At 35.8% G+C, this 25,914-nt stretch overlaps 1 protein-coding gene across 2 annotated transcripts in view; it reads right to left on the reverse strand.

The window, feature by feature from the left end:
• Nucleotides 1–25,914, reverse strand: part of Hcf (Host cell factor) — a 502,792-nt gene that overhangs the window by 427,494 nt on the left and 49,384 nt on the right. The window contains exon 3 of one of the 2 annotated variants that reach the window (XM_090390794.1): nt 5,925–6,133. In XM_090390794.1, the coding sequence (XP_090246920.1) occupies nt 5,925–6,133 (209 nt within the window). Of the gene's footprint in view, nt 1–5,924; nt 6,164–25,914 lie in introns of both variants that reach the window. The other variant, XM_090390792.1, reaches the window with a different exon arrangement.

Here is a 25,914-nt window from a genome sequence, read left to right on the forward strand (position 1 = left end):
AGAAATTAGTCGCTACACTAAATTAGCTGTATACAAGACAGTGTTCAAACCAATTTTAACTTATGGATCTGAGAGCTGGGTCAGAAGTAAAACACTTGACCAAAGACCAGAGACCACAGATATGAGAGTCCTGAGAAAGATTAGAGGCGTGAACAGATGGCATCAATGGCAATATCATATTAAAAATGAGGATATTAGGAAAGAACTTGACATTGTCATCATCCAGGAATGCGTTAGCAGAGCTAATCTCAGGTGGTAGGTCATCTAAACAGAATGGACGAGGAAAGATTAGCAAAACAAGTGTTTTCTGCCAGGTTGGCAGCAAAACGACCCAGAGGAAGACCAAGATATAGGTGGATTGATATGGTACAAAGTGCCTTAGACGATAGAAATATAAGATCTGATAATGTTGGAGTCTTGACAAGTAAAAAACTGATTTGGAGGAAAATTGTAGATAGGAAGTTAGTAATGATATAATTTTTTCATGTAGTACTATCAGGTAGGAATTTGATGATGATGATCTCCCGACAACAATTTTCCTCCAAATTAGTATATTACTTGTCAGCCTCCAATATTGTCATATCTAACGTCATTCTTCTAAGGCACTTCTGACTGAATCAATCAACATAGATCTTGATCTTCCTCTGGGTCTTTTCCTGGTCACCATGGCATCAAACACTTGTTTTGCTAACCTTTCATCAACCATTCTGTTTAGGTGATGGTCACTTAAACCACCTTAGAGTAGCCCTGCACAAATATTCTTGAATGCTAATGGTGTCAAGTTGATTTCTAATATGATTCTGCCATTAATGCCATCTATTCACTTACCTGATTTTTCTTAGAACCCTCGTATCTGTGGTTTCTAGTCTTTGATCAAGTGTTTTATTTCTAATCAATTCTCAGAACCATAACTTAAAAACTGGTTTGAACACTGTTTTGTATACCTAGTTTAATGTTTTGGCTTATTTCTCTCTTATTCCATATAAATTTATTGAACTGACTCCCCACAATACCAGCTTTACTTATTCTACTATCTATTTCCAAATTTAATTTGCCATCTTCACTAAAACTGTGCCTAAATAGCTGAAGTATTTTACTTGTTCTGTAGTGTTTCTCTATTGAGAATGCACCTGAAGTTTTCTATGTTCCTGCCTATTTTCATGGTTATGATCTTTTTATTGCCGATTTTCATGCCAAATTTGTTACAGTTGTTATGCAATTTTGTTGGATAACCCTGGAGACTTGCACTGGATGTGTACAGAAGTACAACATAATCTGCATAAAGCAAAGAGCTAAGTTTGCTATCTCCAATTCTAAAATCAGGTCATCAAAAAGTAATGTTGTTTTTTTATACTGTACTTGTTCAAACATGTCTTAGTTGTCTAAACACAAATTTTTAAACTTCATAAGTATCGCTAAGCTGAGGGGGCCTCATTCTAAGGAATTCCACCTTCCAAGAACATCATACATAAGTTATTGTTTAAATAACCCTTTATTACCATGGAGGTCACTGAAGAGCACATTAGGCACATCATGCTTTGTGAGTTCAAAAAAGGCAACGATGCTGATAACACTGTAAATACTGTGCAAGAAGTATATGGCAATAATGTTTTGAATGTGTGAAAGTGCCAGCGATGGTTCCAAAAATTTAGACAAGGAGACTTTAGCTTGAAAGACTCCCCTCGCTCTGGGTGCCCTGTCATGCTCAATAATGATATGCGGGAAGCTGCTATTGCAAGAAATGCCAATGCAATTGTTAAAGATTTAGTGCAAAAGATCTTAATTCACTGTCATTGACCATCCATTTCCATGGAATAGCATCTAAGCTCGGCAAGTGGGGTTCCTCATGAACTGACAAACAATTGAAGACCGCGTCAACATCTGCACTGCTTGAGAGGTTCAATCTCCAATTTTGAGTCATGTAGTCACTGGTGATGAAAAGTGAATACTTTATAAGAATGTTACGTGTTGAAGGCAAGTGGGCTCATTCAGGGAAACAGGCCAAACCTCAGCCAAACAAGACCTTCACTCTCAGAAGTTTTTGTTAAGCGTCTGGTGGGATATGGCTGGTATTATAACTCTCACCACAAAACCAAACAACTTAATACTGTGAACAACTCAATCGATTGAATGAAAAACTGAAAGAAAAGAAGTGTTCTCTGGTCATTCTCGAATGACCAGAGAACCATGATTGAGGAACTCAGCTGGGAAGAGCTTCCACATCCTCCGTATTCTCCTGATCTTGCACTTCAGATTACTATTCATTTTGAAGTATGCAACATTTCATTAATGATGAAAGTTTATTTTTCACTTGGTTAGAGTATAATAAATTTAGTTTAATCCTTTATCCAAGTGTGAGCAAACAAAGTTTGCGCCTGAAAGGAACTTCAGGACTGGGGTAAGGTGGTACAACACCAGGGCACTCCTTGCAAAGGTGGAGCAAGCTACCAACACTCCTATCTCAGTATCTCCCATAATGCAAAACACATCTCCTTGCAGATATGTCTAATGTTATGCATTAAGGTAAGGGTCACAACCCAGACTAGTTTCGACCTTTATTGCGGTCTCTTCAGTGGGGGCCAGGCCCAAGTGGAGATACCACGCGGAAGCATTAGCAGGTCATCTCTACCTATAGGAGTTGCCAAATGGTGTGCCACCCTTTTTTAATAAATTACTCTGGATTTAGAGAAAGATGTTGAAAGTTTATTTTTCACTTGGTTAGAGTATAATAAATTTAGTTTAATCCTTTATCCAAGTGTGGATAAAGGATTATCCAAGTGTGGAAAACCACCTTACCCCAGTCCTGAAGATACTTTCAGGCGCAAACTTTGTTTGCTCACACTTGGATAAAGGATTAAACTAAATTTATTATACTCTAACCAAGTGAAAAATAAACTTTCAACATCTTTCTCTAAATCCAGAGTAATTTATTAAAAAAGGGTGGCACACCATTTGGTAACTCCTATAGGTAGAGATGACCTGCTAATGCTTCTGCCTGGTATCTCCACTTGGGCCTGGCTCCCACTGAAGAGACCTCAATAAAGGTCGAAACTAGTCTGGGTTATGGCCCTTCCCTTAATGCATAACATTAGACATATCCGCAAGGAGATGTGTTTTGCATTATGGGAGATACTGAGATAGGAGTGTTGGTAGCTTGCTCCACCTTTGCAAGGAGTGCCCTGGTGTTGTACCACCTTACCCCAGTCCTGAAGATACTTTCAGGCGCAAACTTTGTTTGCTCACACTTGGATAAAGGATTAAACTAAATTTATTATATTTCATTAATGAAAAACAATACGATACATTAAAGGCACTGAAACTGAACCTATGCGACTTCTTTGCCTCCAAATCTCCTGAATTCCATAGAAATGGCATTATGAAGCTTTCACAACATTGGCATAGCATTATTGATTCAAATGGAGAATATATACTTGATTAAATTAGCAAGTGACTTATCTTTTATATTCTTTCAAAACTTCATTCTAGAAATGACATTACTTATGGTATGACCTAAAATGAGATTTATATGACATTTACATTCCATATAAATATATAATTAATATGAAATATAAACTAGCAGAAAGATTAAGCTAGCTATATACAAGATAGTTCCAACATAAATTAACTTATAGGTCTGCGAGCTGGGTTAGAAATAAAATCAAGGACTGCATACATGAGAGTTCTGAGAAAAATTAATGGCAGAACAGATGGCATCAGTGGCAGAATAATATGAAAAATGATGGTACTAATGATGTGATACTGTTACCATTCAAAATTAGAGGTTATCAAAATTGATGTCAGAAATAGGAAACAGATCTAGGGAGACTGTTGCAGTTAACAGTGCCTAAGCCAAAAATAGAAGAGTTGCCATAATTTGGAAGAAAATAGATGATAGGATGAAAGTAATAATAATGTAAACTTAAATCATATCATACTATCATAATATTCTGTGCATTCCTTGAGGATGACAATAAATATATACAGGTAACCTTCATATAACGCAGTGCTTATACAACACGATTTTGATATAACACCGTCTACAAATTGTAGTAACCCTTTATCTTTTTATATATTTTTCACTTAAAAATCAAATTTTATCTTCGTTAAATTTGCATCTGCCCGTATCCCACATGTAGTTATAAGTAGTGAATTTATATTAGAGAAAATACCCTTTAACCCAACAATTGACATACATGCACACATGTATGTCAATTGTTGTCTCCGTTTTCTGCCAGGAAAGTGCATTAAAAATCGTGTGTGTTAATCTCAAGCTGAGCTGTTTTCTGGTGAGTTATATACAATATGTAATGCTTTTTTATGTAAAAATTTATTTTTATAGTAATGGCCTTTTGCGATATGGTTGAAAACAAAATTAGTGAATTAATTAATGGGAAAATAGATTTAAATGAGAAGGAACTGGTACAATTAATAGATGACGTTGAATGAAATGGTGAGGAAAGTTCTGTCGAAGATGCTGATTGTGATGAATCCATTAACGAATTCAGTTTAAAGAAATTAGCAGAAGGATTGGACTTGGCAAGAAAGTTAATTCTCAAGAAATTCACAATTGTCTTATGAATTTTCCCGAGCGCTGCATCGAGGGATCATTATCCGTAAAATGATCCCTCAATGGAGCACTCGGGAAAATTCACAAGACAATTGGATATTTGTTTAACTCCATATTATGAGCTTAATAAAAAATTGCAGCATAGTGTTAAGCAAGGTCTTATTACTGAATTCTTGATAACTAAACCAGCTGAAGTATGCAATGAGAATTATACAAATGATGTCCAAGAGATTTCAAGTGATGACCATGTCCGGCCACTCATAAATAAAGAACATTTCTGAAAACATTAATGATAAAAATATGCACTTTATTTTATTTTGCCTAAAACATTTATGCATTATGTGTAATGAAGTTTACGTACAATTGGTAATTTTATAAGTTTATACTATGTATTTGTTTCATAGTTTATATGTTTTCTTAACTTATGAATTACCTGAATTAAATAAAAATATATTTGTGTTGGATATGTCATTGCTGTTTATATAATTTTAAACAAAAACGATTTCGGAACATAACCCTACTTTTTCTATGTGATCTGAGTCTCACATAACGCAATTTATATAACGCGCCATTTCTATGGAACCTAACATCTGCGCTATACGAGGATTACCTGTATATCAAAATGTGATGATAATGATGAAGAAATCAAGTAAAATGGCTGAGTTATTAAATACCAGAGAAAAATCAATTTTCTGTATACTTATTTTGATGTACTTTCAAAAAGGCCCACCGAGAACATACAGTGGAATGTAGGTCAGAGAATGATAGAGATGCTGTATGGATAGTGTCTAAATATATATCTTATTTCTCCTATTTTATAAATAAACAATAATAATTATTCCTCAATTAATATGAATGTATAGACTAGGCCTCTGCAATCATATAAAGAGCCATAACACTGATTTCCATCTCTGAACATTTTGAACAAAAAAACAATAACAGTTGACTTTCAAAGCAAATTTGCAGAGTTCACACAAACAGTCTGTTATAATGAACAACTTGATATGGTGAACGCCTTTTAGCATAGCATTGCACCGACAGAGCTGTGATTGGGACTTTTCAGTAGTGTGTTATAGGGAGCGAGTTTGTTATAGTGAAGGTTTGACAATATATCTATACCAACACACAATTATTTTTTAATCATCAATAAAGTATGTATTTGAAAAATAATAGTAAAAAATAACCAGATGGCAAAACTAAATATTGTGTGTGTGCACATGCATGTGTGCTTAACTTCAAAAATTAAAGACTTTCTTGAATAACAATTTTAGATGAAAAATTATAACATACAAGTCAGTGAATAAAATTAACATATCTTATCTTGCAAAACACAACTATCTTTCAATACCAAACTTACCGACTTCTAACTGCCAGAGATCTCCAAGCCGACAACCACTCATACCACCATAGATGATTAACCTAGATCTCTTACTATTTTTTCCATGGTAAGCCACAGCAGTGTGTGACTCTCTTGGAGGTGGAGGCTGCCCACAATAGAGTGGGATGTCCCATGTCATAACATTGGAGTACTGACGGAGTTCCAGTGTATAAAGATCATTCAAGTACCTGCGGAATGATAAGTCTTGGGTGATTGCTCTGTGAAAGACATTAAGTGAAAAAATCTGTAAGAACCAATAAGATATTCTTGAACCAAGAACCACAGCCTACGAGTTAAGCATGAATCAGTCCTTATTAGATATAATTCTGAACTGTAGCACTACAAAGGAGTAAAAGATTAAATTTATACATTACACAAATCCTTTCAATGCCTTGATCATATGGGCGATAAACATATTTCATTTTACTCTTAAACAATATTTCTAGTTTTTCATTTTTAGTACCGTACTTGTTCTTCAATGAAATGTTTTTTCTAATTTTTTTATTTTAATAACTCAAAACAGATTAATAGAATCCATTTGTATTCAAGGTGAATAGTACACATACATATATTAAAAATAAAGTTAATATGTCTGTTAATGCCTAGTAAACTGGTACGATGGAGGAAACTATGACTGTTCTATTAGCACTACAGAAAGCAATGATTTTGACTTCAAGCTCAGATCTTATGCTTATCTTCTAAAATCTGACTTTTTTTAAAACATCATTAGAGCTTTGATGTTTGGTGGGTATTTTGGATTGATTTGTAGGTTTAATGGATGAGATAGGGGATAATAGTTAAATATTAAATTTATGAAACTAATATTTACATTTATTCCATTCACCAGAGCATAGCCAAGAAAAACCATTAAACAAACATATAGATAGCGTGCACATACTAACTATTATTCAAAGATTTGGGTGGGGGGATGGAGAGAATACAAGAAGCCATTTTTAAATTTTGCTGTTCTGACAATAACCATATATACTTCTCTGTGTCAACCTTGGATAGTAAGAAATTTGACTAAAAAAATATTTTAAAAAATGTGGGATTCAAATCAGATGTGTGGATTTCTAATGACATAACTTCTCAAGGAATGAGCAGCTTAGATTTTGGTTGGTATAGGATAGATTCAGAGGATTCTTTGAAAAACTAAGTTATTTGAATGAAATGCAACAGAGAGGATCATCAGTTTTCAATTTATTTTATGGCAATAGACCAAGGCATGGTTGGGCAATCCAGGCTGGCCCTCTTTACAGAACTACATAATGCAATACCTGCTTCCCCCCCCCAACACAAAATTTTAGCTTGATGGCCATAATAAAGCTGAAAGAACTTATTATAGACAGTTGGGCCATAACATTTAAGAGGACGGTAGCAAGAGATCCTATAATCTCCAGAAGCAACCAGGAATGGTTCATCAAATGGACAGCTTTCACTGAACTCCACCATAATCAACAGTAAATGTTCTTTATTTTACAAAATCTTTACAAAAAAAGTTAACTGTCCCACTTGAAGCCATGATATACATCTCCTGCATCAAGCCTCCTGGGAATTATTTCTGTCATGTTTTGACACACAACTATTTGACTCCATTCTGTTTTGCTTCTGTTCTATACAAGACTAAATCACAAAACATTCAAAAACTTATGCTAGCATCACAAATGAGAGCAGTAGAAAATAACTGTCTTTAAAACGACGGTTAAAGTTGTAGAGCAGGTGCCTTCCCTCAATGAGCCTTTGGACTCCCTAGAGGTGTCATGTAATAATAATAAAAACGAGATCATGCCAAAAGCAAAAAGTGATACAGAGAGAGAGAGAAAAGAGGAAGAAAAGCCTGTAAAGCAGTTGATGCATTTTTCCTTATTCAAAAATTTATCAAAACATAAGGTGAAGACATAATGAAAACAGTTAATGAATATCAATTTTATGCAATTATTTCATGAAAAATTTTAGCCTGGTATTAGGAAGGCTATCACTAGAGTGATGATAGGTTAAATAAGTAAAATAACAGAGTATAATAAAATATTTCAGTAATACATGATGTGATTTAAATTATCATCATGGCAATGATAACCTTGATACTATTAAATGTGATATTTAATAACCATTTTGTGTTGTACAAAATAACTAAAACCAAATAAGTGAAATAACAATGATATCAAAATTGTCATTGTTGTTTCACTACTTATGATTTCATTGCTTGAGAAATAGATTTTTCATCTCTGAGATAAAGTCCATTTGTACTCTCTATATGGGAAGAATGGGTATCTCTGAATGGTTTCAATAGTGCTAACAAAAGTTTTGTGATTGCATGTTCCCTGCTTAGTAAATCTTGGGTGGTCTACCGATGGGGGGGGGGGTACAGGAATCCATCCCCATTATCTCAAACGAAGTTTGTAACTTTAAGGTGAAAACAGGAGTACATGGTTAGTGTCAGCACAGCAAACCCTTTATGCTCCCCCTTCCTGCACTGAATCCTAAAACATATAGGCAATCTATATGTTAGTTCCATGTGTTAAGGCTTAAGTGCTGCGAGGACATAATGTTGGAGGTTTAATGGAATATTTACAGCACTAGGAAAGGATTAAAAACTAATTTTAATGCTTCCAATATTTTGTCTCAGTTGCTGAGACATCTTCAGGAATTACAAATAACTCTTGTAACACACACACACAAAAACACAATACTAAATGAAACACTTGGTGAGTAAGGTCCTAGCTAAGTGGTATACCCTCTATGGGCATTTGTAGATGGCCTACGATGTAAAGTGGGACCTCTGACAATTATTGTTTCCCAAATTTTGTGAAGTTTTATGAATCTGTATTTATTTAAATTTGGTTGATTTCTGAGTGCCACTGCAAATTCTAAAAACAGACTTTCCTTTTTAAATTTACTATGGTGGAGCATGCTGTTTTTCTTCCAGGACATCCTGTCGGTTGTATCCAATAAAAGGTCTGCAAGGCCAGACTGACCATAGTCATGATTGCAGATGTATGATTTGTGTTCTAAATGGATTGTCGCTGATCTACCTGTCTGTCCAAAGTAAACCAACTTGCAACATCTTGCAAGTTGGTTTATAAAGTATATAAAGCAAGTATATTGCAAATTTGCAAGTATATAAAGTACCATGTTCTACAGGCAATGAGAGAGGAGGGAGCTGATCTTTGGTGAAACAGATAATGGTAGCAAGTTTCCAATGGGGCTTAAAAACTGTGTAGAGGTTGTACTTTTTTAAAGACCTGGCTATTTTTTTGCTGCACCAATCACATGCATAGAGATGGAAGCAACCAACAGAAGAAATGTGGGAGTGACAGCATTGACTTCAACTCGATCTTTGATTGCGTGGCGATGGAACAGTGAATTGAGATGAGGTTTAGATTCTACAAGGAGTGGATGGCAGCCGGCAGCTACGACCAGATTCCAGCAGGGAAGATTAAGAGACCATCATTAGAACTGTTGTGCAAGTGGATTTTGAGAACTTGGGAATGATTTTGCCAGAAATAATTGTCAAGATTTTTTTAAAAACCGGCATCTCTAGTGCCCTGGATGGGAGCAAAGATGATGCCATTTGGGTAGATGACTGTTTTAATTTATTTACAAAAGTGTTGTCGCTAAAGAATCAAATATATCATGTGAAGGTGAGCGGCCGATTGCTTAAATAATGTTGATAATTAAAATTCAAATGCATTCACATTTTATAAATAATGTGAGCAATTATAAATTATAATGAATACTGATGATATAATTATAAAACTCGATTTATTTTCTTGAAAAACTTTAGTTTCCAAAAATCCCCGCATATATCTCGCACCGCAATTTTTTAACTTTAATTTTGGGGAGAAAAGGGCGAGTTATATTTGAGCAAATGCGGTATGTATTTTTCGATTATATTCCATAGTGGACGACTGTGGCATTACCCTTATCCGCTGTGGTGATGACAATACTTTTATCGTTCCATAACTTTCTGAGAGCAGCAAGCTGACCAAAAGATAAATGACTTTTTTTGGAGGTGACGACTAGCAGAGGATATTAGCAATGTCAAGTCTGATGTTGTGGGCTATTTTCAGAGCTAAGCGACAGATTCTGCATTCTATGTTGTACATTATATCTAGCAAAAGCACTTTTTCAGTGTGACACCAAAGTTGTGGCGAAGGCTTAGGGTGCTGATGGCATCTTCACTGAGACTTTTCGAAGATAGATTCACTACACTATGAAGCGGTTGAATTTCAGAATGTCATACTTTTTGATGTGCTTATTTTTTATTTTTTGGAATTCTTTGCACAGAAGCTTCTGAGATGTCCAAGAGAAGTTCAGGGTTAAGGATAATGGAGAGCTCAGATTGTGGCGTTTGTTGCAGAGAGGTTGGCATGTTTGTATGTACATATATAAATATGCATAATTCAAAATGTATCATCTGAAATTAAGTTATCGTGTGGAGAATTTAAGACATTTTGCAAATTAAGATAATATGTGTTCCCAATGATATTCAAATTAGTTTGACAAAAATAAATAAATCCTTTAATGACTTTTATTCCCCATGTGGGAGTGGGTAAAGCTTTCTTAGTTTAACTTCAGAAATTAGCTGAAGGTTTCACTGGTGACAAGTTTAGTTTAATCCTTTATCCAAGTGTGAGCAAACACAGTTTGTGCCTGAAAGTATCTTCAGGACTGGGGTAAGTAGTGCAACATCAGGCAACTCGTTGCAAAGGTGGAGAAAGATCTCATCACTCCTATCTCAGTATCGCCCATAATGCAAAGCACATCTCCTTGCGGATATGTGTAATGCTATGCATTAAGGCAAGGGCCACTACCCATACCGGTTTCGACCTTTATTGAGGTCTCGTCAGTGGGAGCCAGGCCCAGTAGTGGAGATACAAGGTAGAAGCAATGAGAGGTCATCCTAACCTATAGGAGTTGCCAAAGGGTGTGCAACCTTATCATTAAATTACTCCGGATTCAGAGAAAGATGTTGAGAGTTTATTTTTCACTTGGTTAGACTATAATAAGCTTCTGCCTTGTATCTCCACTACTGGGCCTGGCTCCCACTGACAAGACCTCAATAAAGGTCGAAACCGGTATGGGTAGTGGCCCTTGCCTTAATGCATAGCATTACACATATCCGCAAGGAGATGTGCTTTGCATTATGGGAGATACTGAGATAGGAGTGATGAGATCTTTCTCCACCTTTGCAACGAGCTGCCTGATGTTGCACTACCTTACCCCAGTCCTGAAGATACTTTCAGGCGCAAACTTTGTTTGCTCACACTTGGATAAAGGATTAAACTAAACTTATTATAGTCTAACTAAGTGAAAAATAAACTCTCACTGGTGACAGCACAACAACTGCTGCCACATAATGTATCTAAACCTGAACACATATTACTGTTTGAAGTGAGAGTTCCAAATATTTTCTGAGATGCAGGGTTAAAATCCCTACTTTCCTGTATCAAATACTGACTAAATCAGGAACTAACTGGGAAAAAAGCCTAGGGAAAAATTGGCAAACAGAACTGAACCTATAACAGTTGTTCTTCTGGCAGTCTAACATTATGGAAACAAACACTGCCACAAGGCTATAAAATAACTAAAAAAAAGTTTAATATTTAATATATTAAATCTGCTGAGTCTGCTATATAGATCTGTCAGGGTTTCAGTAACAGTTGCTAGAGAGTACATTCTGGCATGTAGATGGCACTATTATACTAAAAAGAAAAGATTTTTTGTACTAAGCCTTTCACTTCCATTTCTAGTTTCTTATAAAGAAATTTCTTCCAAATTCATTTATTACTTGGTAGGCTTAACTTCACTGTGTTCAAAGGAAGTCCAAACTGGACTGATCCATTGAATCATGAAATGCCTCTGAATCTTTCCCTGCCTTTTTCTGCTCATCTTTCATTTCTTATTCTATGTTACCAAACCAACTTAAATTATTTCTGATTACACATACTGTTTACAATCAACTATTAATAATTATTAATAAGTTTATTTTTAATATGACTAATTTTTCTTATGTTAAAATTTACACCAATTTTAATTGCTGGCCTGGATGGCTGAGTGGCTAGTGTATCTGTACTCTAGCCAAAAGGATGTGGATTCGAATCCCGCTGTGGGCATGTAATGTTTGTGATTTTCTGTGAAAATACTAGTGGTGGTAGATGGTGTTGGTGTAGTTGAGGTTCATTGTGGTTGGTGGAGAGAGAGTTGTAGAGTGGGTGCCCTCCCTTGATGAGTCTTTGGACTCCCTGGAGGTGTCATGTAGTAGTAATAATAATACTGGAGGCAGTGGTATATTTACTTGATCAGATTATACAAACCTATAAAAGCAACTAAGCATAATAAATCGCATTCCTTATTTTGACATCAGCTTAAAAAATATTGTATGCCTTAATAATGTGATCCATAGTGCATAACCCAACAGTAGAGACATATCTGATTTAACATTATCTGCTACATCCGCCTATTGCAAATGCTGGTTTGGAAATTAATAACCCCAGGTTATCAATTCACTATGCAAGATGCCGAATGCAATGTACATGGATGCTCTCATGGCATCCATGTACTCCATTCCATCCCAAAGTCACTTCGCATTGGACTATGACAAAATCTTGTCAGAGATTGCAGTTTTCACAAATTCTCAATTGGTTTGTGATCCAGTAATGTGGGTTAATAATATATAGTAAAGTTATCCTCATGTTCCTAGCTAAATACCTGAACAGTCTGTGCCTTAAAACACTGTAGTAACTGTTACCAGATGGATCACAGTTACTGCAGCAACTTCTGCCAGGCAATTCCCCTTCAAGTATTAGTTTCAGAACAGTACTGCAAGAGAGAAGAGGAAACAGGCCATTTATTAGAAACAGTGATAGCTTTTCTACTTGATATTCTTAAGAAGCTCAAACTATATTCTTTAAGATTATCTTATCTGTGGAATTTCAATAATGATTCTCTAAGATAGAAACCTGGTAAAGAAAATACTTAGCTAAAGCAAAAGTTAAGCAGGAGGAATGTATAAGAGAGATGGCATTTAAAACTGGTTAATGTAAGGCAAAGGCTAACAAATACATAGTTGGGTTTTTACTACAGACAAGGAGGTACAGGGAGCTCAGCGAAAGATGTGGATGCCATGTATCAGCAGAGTACTACAGTGAGTGCACACTGAGTACTTTTTACTGTTCTGCAGTCACAAATTCCATTTATGAATTCCATTTGTAAAGCTACTAAGAGGTAATTACCCAAAATAGGGAGTAATGGAGGACACTGATGAGAGTGCAAGATCTGTTGATACTATAAAAGCATTTGTCCATAACCAAGAAATCCACTTCGTCTTTGACTGGGTCGAGTCAAGTACCATCAATATGATACACAGCTTGTAATCTATTTTTCCCCAAATGCATAACTTTACATTTCTCCACATTAAACTGACACCAATTATCTTTTGCCCATGCTGACAGCCTATTTAAATCGTCATGCAAGCTCTCTACATAACCTTGATTAACTATTCTATCTATCCCAATGGCTTTAACAGGCCTTTAAGGCCCACAACCTTCCAAGCATGCTTGGATTTCGTAACCGAATTACGAGGATAGAATGGTCACTCCTATGCCCCAAGGTATTCTTGGCTGTATCCCTGTGTGTTCACGGAGCCGGTTTGCCTGCTTACGGGATGAAAAACACCAGATAAACTGGCGGAAAAAACCCTACTGCCCACGCCCAAGACCGGCTAACTTGGCTATGGCTGAGGAAGATCCTTCAGCTCCTCACGTCTCCAAAGGGAATCGAACCTAGGACACTCCTTCCCCAGGCATATGGTTGCGAAGCGCAAAGCCACTAGGCTAACCGCGCGGGTTTGATTAACTATTACTGTACTTAATTTCACATTGGTTATAGATAGCTCTTCTGATTCTATGACTGGGTCCAATACTCTCCCACCCCTAGTCTCTTCCATCACATGCTGCCTTAAGTAATTACCTCTTAGTAGGTATATAAATTCTATTTCCTTCCTGCCATATGATCTTTCTTCCTTCCAGTCTATTTCCATAGTTGAACCCACCCCCATAATAATCACATGACCTATACTCACTGTATTAACTTGCTGTTGCATGTCTTTCAGATCATCTGCAGAACCCTCTAATCTATAGCAACAACTAACTGTATATTTTGTATTACTGGCTTTAATCTCACACCAGACTGCTTCAAATCAACAACCATCTTCCTGCCTATCTCCTATTCTTTTTGGCTGCAATTCATCCACTATCATCAGCAGTACCGCTCCCCCCATCCTATCTTCCCTGAAAATACTAAACCCTTCACATTGTATTTCTGTAAATACATCATCTGCTGTTAGCCAAGCCTATAGCTTTTGGTGAGGTTACACTAACCAATGCCAGAAACTCCTCCCTCTTGTTCCTGATACTTCTGGCATTAGTATATAGAAACTGCAGCATCCCTTTAGGCCCCCCACCTTTACTTTACTTTCTGAATTGACTAACTTATTCAATATTTTTGCTTGAGAGACTAGATTCCTCACTTGGTCATTCATTTGTGTGAAGGCACTCGTTTGTGCCTTCACAAACTCATTTGCTTCCACTCTAATTGCTTAAATTTCCCCAAGTTTGCACTTCAGCATGCTCGGTGAACAAAACTAGCTCTAGACACCTAATACCAAAACCATTTAGATGCAGTCCATCAGCATTGTACAGATCTTTTTTTCTATCAAACACATCTGACAGATCCACAAATCCTACATTAATCCTTCAGCACAATTTACATATAGACTCTGACCATCAATTCCCTCCTCCTCAGTTTGCCTCTATCATACCATGGTAGGGCACTTACAATCTTCACCTTCTCGCTCTTCAATTTTGCCTCTTCTAACAACTCTTTTACATCCTCTCTCATAGAATACTTCTTACCTCTCAAATCATTTGTACCAACCAAGGCAATAATTTCCTTCGAATTAACATTTGGAATTGAGATGGTGTGGCTAATATTGTGAATTTTTGCACACAGAAAACACAATTTTATCAGACTTTCGTTAAGAATTCCCCTGATCATCGAGTCTCCATGCATAATTTTCTCCTTAACTTATTTTTCTTGTTTGTTTGGTCAGTCTTTATTATTCCTTTGGACCGCCTATTTCTCTTTTCAGCCGCGCTAAAAATTTATATAGAGGTATAAAAGTTTTACAGTGGCCTAATTCAGAAGGCCTGGTCAGATGGTTGAATTCCAGATGATTGGAGCAGAGCTCTCATAGGTAAGAAAAAAATAATATCAAAAGAAAATAAAACAAAAATTACAGAGGTATTTTCCTACTTAGTTCCTGATAAAATGTATGCAAGTATACTTGAGAAACAGCAAAGAAAAATTGAAGGGAAGATTGGTGAAGAACAAGCTGGATTCAGGCCAAATAGAGGTTGTCAGGATCAGATTCTCACTTTAAGACAAATAGTCGAGAAATCTTGGGAATATAACAAGGATTTGTATTTACGTTTTGTTTATCTAGTAAAGGCATATGACAAGTATCAAAAGGAAAACTCTTCAAAATGCTACAGTTGTATGGTGTAAATTGGACATTATATCAAACAAAATATAGTCTCTAAGTCAGCATTTAGACTTGAAGGAGTACAGGCGTATGACAAGGGTGCATATTATCTCCACTGTTATTCATTATCTATATGGATAACATCATGAAGGAAAGTGGTATTAAATTTGATATCAAAATTGGTTATGTTAATCTTAGTTCTTTACTTTATGCAGATGATGTCATACTTTTGAATGAATCCGGTACAAGTCAGCAAGAATCCCTGACTAAATCGAAGAACTATTGTAATAAATTTGGTATGAAAATCAGCATTAAAAAAACAAAGACAATGAAAATAGGCAGAAATATTAAAAACATCAACTGTATCCTGAATGGTGAACCTATGGAACAAGTAAAACATTTCAGCTATTTAGGCACAATTTTTAGTGAAGAGGGTAAATTAAAAAGGAAATAGACAACAGAATTAAAAAAGCTGGTATGGTGGGAAGCAAGCTGAATAAATTTATATGGAATAAGAAATAAATTAGTCAAAACACAAAGTTAGCTATATATAAGACAGTGTTCAAACCAAGTTTAACTTATAGATCTGAGAGCTGGATTAGATATAAAACACTTGATCAAAGACTGGAGATTGCTGAGAATGATTAGCGGAGTGAACAGATGGCATCAAGGAGAGTATCACATTAAAAATGTGGATATTAGGAAAGAACTTGCCATTGTTAGTATTCAGGAATGTGTTAGTAGAGCTAATCTTAGATGGTATAGTCACTTAAACAGAATGGGAGAGGAAAGATTAGCAAAACAACTGTTTTTTTGCCAGATTGGCAAGGAAAGACCCAGAGCAAGACCAAGATGGAGATGGATTGATACAGTAAAAAGTGCCTTAAAAGACATAAATATAAGATTTAATAATATTGGAATCTTGACAGATAACAGATCAATTAGGAGGGAAAATTGTTGATCGGAGGTTAGTATGTACCCTCAAGGGATGTACAAATCAAGAATTTGATGATGAGGAGTAGTAGTAATCTGGGTGCAAAGGATACAAACCCCAGATCTCTCAATCCACATAATCCTTTGAATCCCAGAGAGAGATTTTCTATGGGATTCAAACCTGGAGACAACTTAGAAGTTGGTGTCATGTTTACTAAATTATTCTCTAATGATACTGACAATGTGGAATGCCACATTTATCCTGCTGGAATACCCCTATGCCATTAGGGGAAAACAATACTACAAATGAGTGTGCCTGATCAGCTAAAACTGATGGATATACTTTGTAGTATTCATAGTATGGTTTAAGGCTATCAGAACACCAAGAGATCCCCACTAAATAAGCTCATGCCATAGTGCTACCAGCTTCTGTCTGTTTCTGATGAACCATAACACTGAGGTGATTCCTCTCCAGAAGTATCAAAAAAATGACCATTGTCTTGACACATGATTTTTGCAACCTGGCTTTCTTTTGCTGGGGAGATGTTCCATGCTATTCCATGTTCTAGCATTTCATTTCCAGATCAAACTGAAAACACCAACTTTCATCACTAGTGACAATTCTTTGCAACACATCACGATCTTCATCAACTGCATGGATGAAATTTTGACAACATGCAATCTGGTGCTATCTCTGTTCGTGTATCAACGTGTGCAGCACAAACCTTGAATAAATCTTCCTCTTGTACAAATCTCTAAGATTAATCTGGCTGTTTCCTTACAGCTGTACAGCAAGTAGTCTAGTGGTTATTCCCCTGTCATGGGTAACAATTTCCCTAGCTTTCACCACATTTTTATTTGTCCATGCAGAAACTGGCCGTCCACAGTGGTTCATTCTCCAGGGACTCCCTGCCCTCTTTAAACATTGAAAACCAGTGGAATGGCTGTGCACAGCTCAGACACTTACAGCCATAAACTTTTTTTCAGGTCTTGGTATACTTCTATAGCAGTCTTTCCTAATTTACAATAAAATTTTATCACAGCTCTTTGCTCCACGATGCAACTTCTGACATGCTCCACTCATACACTCTTACTTCAACAGTCGGCACACGAAAACTGCTGCATCACCCAACTTGAAAGTTGCACTTGTGGTTACAACACACTCTAGCGAACAAAAGTATAAACACATTCGTTACTTTTATTAAAAGTATAGTCCTGTAAAAAAGCAATCTCATTACTTAATGGGCACACTGTGTAGTTGTGCTCTGAAAATGCTGGGTTTGAAATCCAGAGAAAACAAGGCAGTTAACAAATATCTTGTTTTATTGTTTTGTTGTTGTGCAAAACCTTTAAAAAGCAGAGACAACATTCAACACCTAAACTGCCCCAAACACCTAAACTAAGTTTGATTGCTGAAAAACTCCAGTTTTTCAGCAATCAAACTTACATGTTGGGATACCAACTGCATTTCATATGAACCTCTAAACATATTTTCGCAATGGAAATCTTTGATCTCTAACAGCAAAATAGCTTACCCTCAACTTACCAATGATACTCGTGCTGTGGTTTTCCAGACTTTTTTTTAATGAGAAATCATTTGCCAACCTGGATGGCTAAGTACTCTCCAGCCAATAAGCTATAGGTTCACATTTCACTGTGGCATGGATGTTTACGAATGTCTTCAGGTGATAGATGAATTTCATTGTCTGATGCAAAACCACTATCTTGCTTATACTAAAATTTAATGGAATGAACATGGCACAACAAGAAATAATTAAACAGCAGGTCTAGTTGTTATGGTGAATTTTTTCTTGACAATTATTCATAAGACTATTACACTTTTTTATATAATCTTTATCAAGTAGCTTTATTTTATCCTCCTACATGTTTCGCTAATCTGTTTCTATTGGCATCCTCAGGGAATACAAACTAGTAAGCTAAAATGAAGGTTACAGACTAGGTTATAACCGATGGTTCTAAATCATACAAAAAATTGGTATTGTGCGTGACAATGTGTGTGTCTCGTTAACGTGATTTATTCGTAATGGCTCATGACGTAATTGTTATGAAAGTTCATTTCTTTGATGTTTAATGATCTGATAAAAGTTTTCCAAATTTCTGGTAAAATTAGACCTTGATTCTTGTTTAGGTTTTCAGTTTTACGGACGACTGTAGCTGCTTCTTTAAAGGTTCTTTAAAGAAGCAGCTACAGAAGCTTCTTTAGAAGCTTTGAAACGAGAAAGAAAGAACACATAGGATATGTCAGAAATAACAGACAAGACATTTCAGGCCTTTCATGCCACTTTGCCTCTACTAACCATCACATTGAGTGGGATAAGAGCCTGATGCCATACATAGAAGATAACTACCATTCAAGAACCTTTAAAGAAGCAGCTACAGTCGTCCGTAAAACTGAAAACCTAAACAAGAATCAAGGTCTAATTTTACCAGAAATTTGGAAAACTTTTATCAGATCATTAAACATCAAAGAAATGAACTTTCATAACAATTACGTCATGAGCCATTACGAATAAATCACGTTAACAAGGCACGCACATTGTCACGCACAATACCAATTTTTTGTATGATTTAGAACCATCGGTTATAACCTAGTCCGTAACCTTCATTTTAGCTTACTAGTTTGTATTCCCTGAGGATGCCAATAGAAACAGATTGGCGAAACATGTAGGAGGATAAAATAAAGCTACTTGATAAAGATTATATAAAAAAGTGTAATAGTCTTAGCAGGTCTAGTTGTTTTGATAATTATTCTGTCACAAAAACCTCTTCAGGAATACAATATTAAAACTTTAATTGTTGCTGTTATGGGCCATCCAATCATTTCCAATTCAGCTGTTAACTAAGGTTCTCCATCAAGCTCCATCATCTCCTCTTGTCTTTTCTTTCAGTAGTTGTAAGTTCCTTTATGCTGTCCATCCAACTTTTCTGCAGCCTTCTTCTCATGCCCTCAATCTCTCTCTCAACATAACTGTCTTTTCCAATGCTTCATCTGCTCAAATAATATGCCCAAAGTACAATAACTTAAACAATCATTGTCTTTATGCTCTCTAAAACCTTCTTATTAGTCATTCTTGCAGTCCATTGGATTCTTAATAGTCTCCTCCACATCCATAATTCAAATGAATCAATTTGATTTCTGTCTTTCTTCTTAATGATCCAGCTTTCACATCCGTGCATCACTACTGGAAATACCATTGCTTTTACAATTCTAACTTTCATGGCCTTACTAACATCTTTCATAATAAAAATTATGGACTTTAACATAGCTTTTTTTCCCATTGCTATCCTTTTTTTAATTTCATCTTCATGTTGACCATCATTTCTCATTCTGGACCACAGTAAATCATAACTTTCAATTATAAATTCATCTAAATTATCAGAAGTCATCACTTTTGTCTAGCTGATATATAAATTAAACCCATCTTTATTGCTTTCCCTCTTAATGAAAAAATCAACTGCTCCAGATCTTCCTAAGTTTCTTCTAAGAGTTGTATTATCTGCATATCTTAAATTATTTATGTTCCAAAGTAAGTGGATATTGAAATACAGCTGAATATAGAAATTATAAAAGTTTTGATGGATCCAAGCGTAAGCAACCTTTCAGGACAGGGACAACTCGTTGGATTCAATATCCACTTAATTTGTATAATTTTGCATTGCCGAAGTGAAGCCTTTGGCTCTCTTTTTCAGTAATTCTTGGTACCTTTTAAGATGCGACACCTTTTGGCAACTCGATGTAAAATACCCAGGTGATGCATGACTTCTGCATCACCTGGGTATTTTACATCTGGGTCTGGCTCCCACTGACGAGGCCTCGACAAAGGTCAAAACCGTTCTGGGTAGTGATCCCCATTCCATAATGCATAGCATCATACATGTCTGCAAGATGTGCTTTACCTTATGGAAAATACTAGGAAAGTGATCAGATCTTACTCCACCTTTACCACGAATTGCTTCTGTCCTGAAAGGTTGCTTATGCTTGGTTCCGCCGAAACTTTTACAGTTTCTATAAAAAAAATACTGCACAAAACTCTTGTAGTTTCTATATTCAGCTGTGAAATAATGTTGGATTCAATACCCACTTAATTTGTATAATTTTGCATCGCCGAAATGAAGTCTTTGGCTCTCTATTTCAGTTATTTATTCTCTACCAACAATCTTAATTCCTGCTGAGTCTTTGTCTAAGTCAGCAATTCTCATAATATATTCACAATAAATATTAAAAAGATAGGGCAACAGTATACAACCCTGCCGCATCTTTTTTTTTTTTTTCCCCCAAAGACTGTTTTTACTGAAGCTTCTTGGCTGTCATACAGCCTAATCAAGAGAATTAAACGCTCAGATATTCCCACTGATCTCATCACATTCAGCAGGCTGTTTTGATCTGCATGATCAAAAGCTTTCTTATAATCAATAACAGATGAATACATCCATCTGAAATTCTCTTGTTCTTTCCATAACCCATCTCATGTTTGCTATCTGGTCTCTAGTTCCTCTACCTTTCCTAAAGCCTGCCTGTACGTCTGGCATTTCTCTATTCACATATGTCTCTAGTCATTTTTTGGATCGCTTTCAGCATAACTTTACTTGTATGTGAAATTAAAGTGATGGCTCTGTATTTCTCACAATCTCTGGAATTTAATTTTTTTTCAGAATCGGGATGAATGTTGATGTTTTCCAATCACTAGACCAGTATATTTTCAGTTACTATACTGAATTTCGGTATATTAACTGAAAACATCAATTAATATAATTCAGTTAATATGCTCTCTACTTCATCCCCAGCTGCTCTTAATAATTCCACTGACACTCCTACAGATCTAGGTACTTTTTTTTTTTTTTTGGCAGTTGTTCCATTACTGATATCAATTTTCATTGTCATGAGTTCCTCAACAAATTCTCTTCTTTCGAATTCTGCTCCAATATTAATATCTTCCTTGTACAAATCCTCTATATAATCTTTCAACCTTTTTTCACTTCTTCTTCCATCAAATGTTTTCCTGAATTACTTTTTACTACTCCAAATCTAGGGATAAACTTCCTTATAACTTCGTTTATCCTTCTTATTTTACCTGTAATATTATTTTCTTCATTTTCCTTGCACCTTTTATTTAGATGTTTTTCCTTATCTTTCCTAACCTGTCTCTGGAAATCTGCACTGAACTGTCTGACCCTTTCTTGTTTCCTAAAGTTTAATTTTTCTTCTGCTATTTGAATACCTTCTGACAACCATTTACAATCTTTCTTTCTTCTTACTTTACATATATTCTTCTATTACTGTATGTTTTGTTTCTTCCCAGAGTTCTTCTCTTCCTGTTCTCTTCAAATTTTTTAATTTCCCTCCATTTCTACTTTGAATGTTTCATTTACATGATCAAAATCATACTGTCATTTTGTTTCTTCTTAATTTCAATTTAATTTCAGCTATCAATAATTCATGATCTATTCTACAGTCTGCAACGGTTTGTATTTTTGGTGCTTGGATAGTACTTCTTCATCTTCTGCTGGGAACAATATAATCTACCTAATTTCTGCATTCACCATCAGGTGAAGTCCATGTATACAACCTTCTTTTAAGTTGTTGAAAGTAAGTGTTTACAATAAAGAAACTGTTCTCAACACAAAAATCCAACATACTTTCTCCTGCTTCATTCTGAAACCAAATTTTCCAGTAATACCTCATTCTTCTTTTTCTCCCACTTTTGCATTCTAATCACCTAATATCAACAGAAAATGTCTTATCAATACTGTGCACTACTTGTTACAATCTACTGTAAATTCATCTACTTCATTTTCACATGCCTCTGTAATGAGTGCATATACCTGTATAAGTGTGATGTTCACTGGATATACTTTTATTCTGATTAGGATTATTCTATCTGACACTGAGTTATAATCCCAAATCGGTGGCATAGCTGGTGGGGGTGGGGGGGTGCAGAGGGGGCAGTACGCCCCGGGCAGCACTTTGAACCTTCTTGAACTCTTGCAGTTAATTCTAAAATACAGTCTCGAGAACTCAGTTCTAAATATTGTAATACTACTGCGAATTTTCCTCACAATTGCTGTAAGTGTTGCTAGTAGTGAGAGGAGTTTTTCTAAATAAAATTTGATTAAGAACTACCTATGTTACTATGAAATAGACTTCGCCAATGTCATCGACGATTTTGCTAACAGAAAAGCAAGAAAAATAATATTTTAGAATGCTGACATTAAATTTTTACTTCAAAAATAAGCATAGTGTTTTAATTTATTTTCCAATACGTCATTTTGACTTTTTGTAGTATTTTTGGTGTGTATTGAGAGGAGTAGCAAACTCAGGGACACCCTAGGTGGCAACAGCTCTAGCTATGCCACTGTCCAAATGTATTTTCTATATTCTCTTCTAACTATAAATGATACTCTATTTCCTCAAAGTCCAGAGTAATAAATCATCAGTAACCCATTCCTGTCCATCTCTGTTTACTAATTTCTAACATCTTAACTCGAATTCTCATTTCATTCTTTACGAGCTCCAGTTTTCCTTAATACAAGCTTCTTACATTCCATGTTCCTATTTTATGTAAATCAATAAAGTCGAAGCACCTTCTTCTGAGATTAACTCAATCAGAAATTAAATTTCTAGAAGGCTGTCATCCAGTTTCATCATTATTGTTAATTTCACTATAAGTTCCTCTCTGCTCTTCCCTAGTAACCATTTCGATGCCTTCCGCCCTGGGTGTCCAATTTTTCAAACACAAATCAATAAGTACCAGAAATTAGACTACCATATTTACTCGAATGTAACTTGCACTTTTTTCCCCAAAATTAAAGTTAAAAAATTGTAATGCAAGATATATACAGAGATTTTCGGAACCCAAAGTTTTTCGGGAAAAAACTAAATTGATGTTTATAATTAAATCCTTAGTATTCGTTATAATTTAAAATTGCTCACATTATTTATAAAATGAATGCATTTAAATTTTAATTATCAACATTATTTACATGATCGGTATCTCGCCTACATCATGCGATATATTTGAATCTTTAGCGATAATGCTTCTGTAATTAAATTAAAACAAACAGTTATCTACCCAAATAGCATCATCTTCACTCCCCATCCAGGACATTAGAAAATGCCAGTTTATAAAAAAAACTCTTCTCTGCCAGAGTCAGGTCGTGGCTGCTGACTGCCATCCACTTCATATAGAATGTAATCCTCGCTGCTCCACCCAAAATCGAGTAGAAGTCAATGCTCTCACCTCCACATTTCCTCTATTGGTTGCTTCCATCTCCATGCATATGACTGGTCCAGTATTAACAAAAGATCGCATGACTCAAAGACAAAGGCAAGTCAATGATTGCAATTTCTTTTTTCGTAAAGTAAAACCAGAGATGCGAGAAATACATGAGGGCAAGTTATATTCAAGTAAATACGGTATTTAAAGCCTAAAGTCCTATCTGGGTCATCATTTTTGGATGCTGTTGGCTAGTTAGCTGTTGGGTAGGAATCCTAAGAATTAAAGTTTCTGAAATATTGGTAAGTTTACCAAAACCATATTTATTAGATTAGGCTCATTTTTTTAAAAAATCTGCTGCTAATTTGAAAAAGATTCTTTCAAGTCTTTCATATTTTCCCATCATCACCTTCTCAACAATATTGTGTCATCAAAACATTTGTCAACAGAGCCTCCAACCTCTCAGGCTTACCTTACAGCTGAACTTGCCTTTATTCACCAAACATTGGTGAATTGTCTAATGGTTACAATGCTAAAAATATCTACAAATTACCTGTCCTTCCCATCTTCTCACATCCCTCTCAACAGAGACTACAGTAATGCTATTACTATTCCCTATATTCAGGGCAATTCAGAAAATATAGCCAGAACTTTAAAGCTCATTCTTAATATAATATAATCCCTGCAATGCTTTCAAAGCTTCATTTGAAGCTGGCTCCCCCCCCCCACACACACACACCTTCTCTGTTCCAGGTGTTTACAAGCTTCCTTGTTTCTGCAACTTATCATATTATGGTGAAACTGGGAGATCTGCTAACATTCACCTAGATGAACACAAAAAAATGCAACCACTGCAACAACTATGGTCAGTCAGGTCCAGCTGACCATGCCTTGGATATCTTGCACAGGATAGGATGGAATAAAACTATATGCTTCAGCAGTACAAATACAAAATTAAAAGATTCTTTTTTGAGTCAGCAGCAGATTTAAAAACCCAGCCTAATCTTAATAAATAGAGTTGTGTTAAACTTCCTAAGATTTTGGAAACTAATTCTTAGGCTTCCAACAGCACCTAAAGAGGATGCTCCCCCTCATAGGACTTTAGGCTTTAAATAGTCAAATTTTTGCCATTTATGTCAGCCATGTGTGTGTTATTATAATTTTAATAGTATTCCTGAAGATGTCTCTGTGACAGATGAAATATCAGAATTGCTGTTTAATTATTTCTTTTTGTGCAGTATTCAATCAATTAAAGTTTAGTACAAGTGTAAACCAGTATCTAATTCTAAATTCACATTCCCAATCCTGCTTACCAGAAGCCTAAATTAGCTTGAGAATGTTCCATGTTGGTCTCTAGAATGAGGTTACAGATTATTCAACAATTAGCCTATCCCGTTATTAAAGGTACTAAATAAACCGTCTGAATGGGAGAGAGTGTATGTGTGTGGGGAATGTCTACAAAAAGTGTAAGGTTTTAAAATCTGGGAAGCAAAGATGGGATGTAGAGTATAGGATTGGTGGGGATATTTTGGAGGAGATGAAGGTTTGGGGATTGTGGTGGACAGGAACTTGAAATTTCATTGACATTTTGCTAAAATTGTGAGGACAACACAGCAGATTATGGGAATGATGAGGAGAACACTGATGTGTAGAAGTAAGACTGTTTTGATTCCATCGTACAAAGCTTTGATCAGACTGTATATGGATTACTGTGCATAGATTTGGTTACAGGGTTTTCAAAAGATTGATGTGATGTTGGAGAGGGTCCAGAGACGATTGACTAAGTTGGTTTCTGGTCTCTGGAATGTGGAATATAAGGAGAAATTGAGAGAGAATCTGGTGATCTGCATCCATAGCATGGTCTGCCCACCTTAGAAACAGCTGTAGTGCAGATGATGGACATAGTTTGTGTTCTTCTAGACAGATATTAGCAGTTTTTCCGGTTTGTCCAAAGTATGTAAGTCTGCAGGAGCAAAAGATATTGTGGATCCCAAGGATAGATGCAGATCGTGTAGAGCAAGGATCTTCAACGCATGGCCTGCCAGCCATTTTGAAAAAATAACTACTTAACATTAAAACGCGATTAAATAAAAAATAATTTTAATGACGCCTGTGGGCCACTAAGTTATACTGCGGTATTTGGAATTGTAAGATGCTTTCCAGGTTCACAAGGAATGCTGTGCATTTGATACTTTGCATAAAATTCTATAAAAATAAATATTAAATAGACATGCTTCTTCAGCCATCTACCAGCACC

The sequence above is a fragment of the Typopeltis vanoorti genome, chromosome 3 (genome assembly GCF_054136105.1).
Source record: "Typopeltis vanoorti isolate ZY-2024b chromosome 3, IOZ_Tvanoo_1.0, whole genome shotgun sequence".
NCBI classification, from domain to species: domain Eukaryota; kingdom Metazoa; phylum Arthropoda; class Arachnida; order Uropygi; family Thelyphonidae; genus Typopeltis; species Typopeltis vanoorti.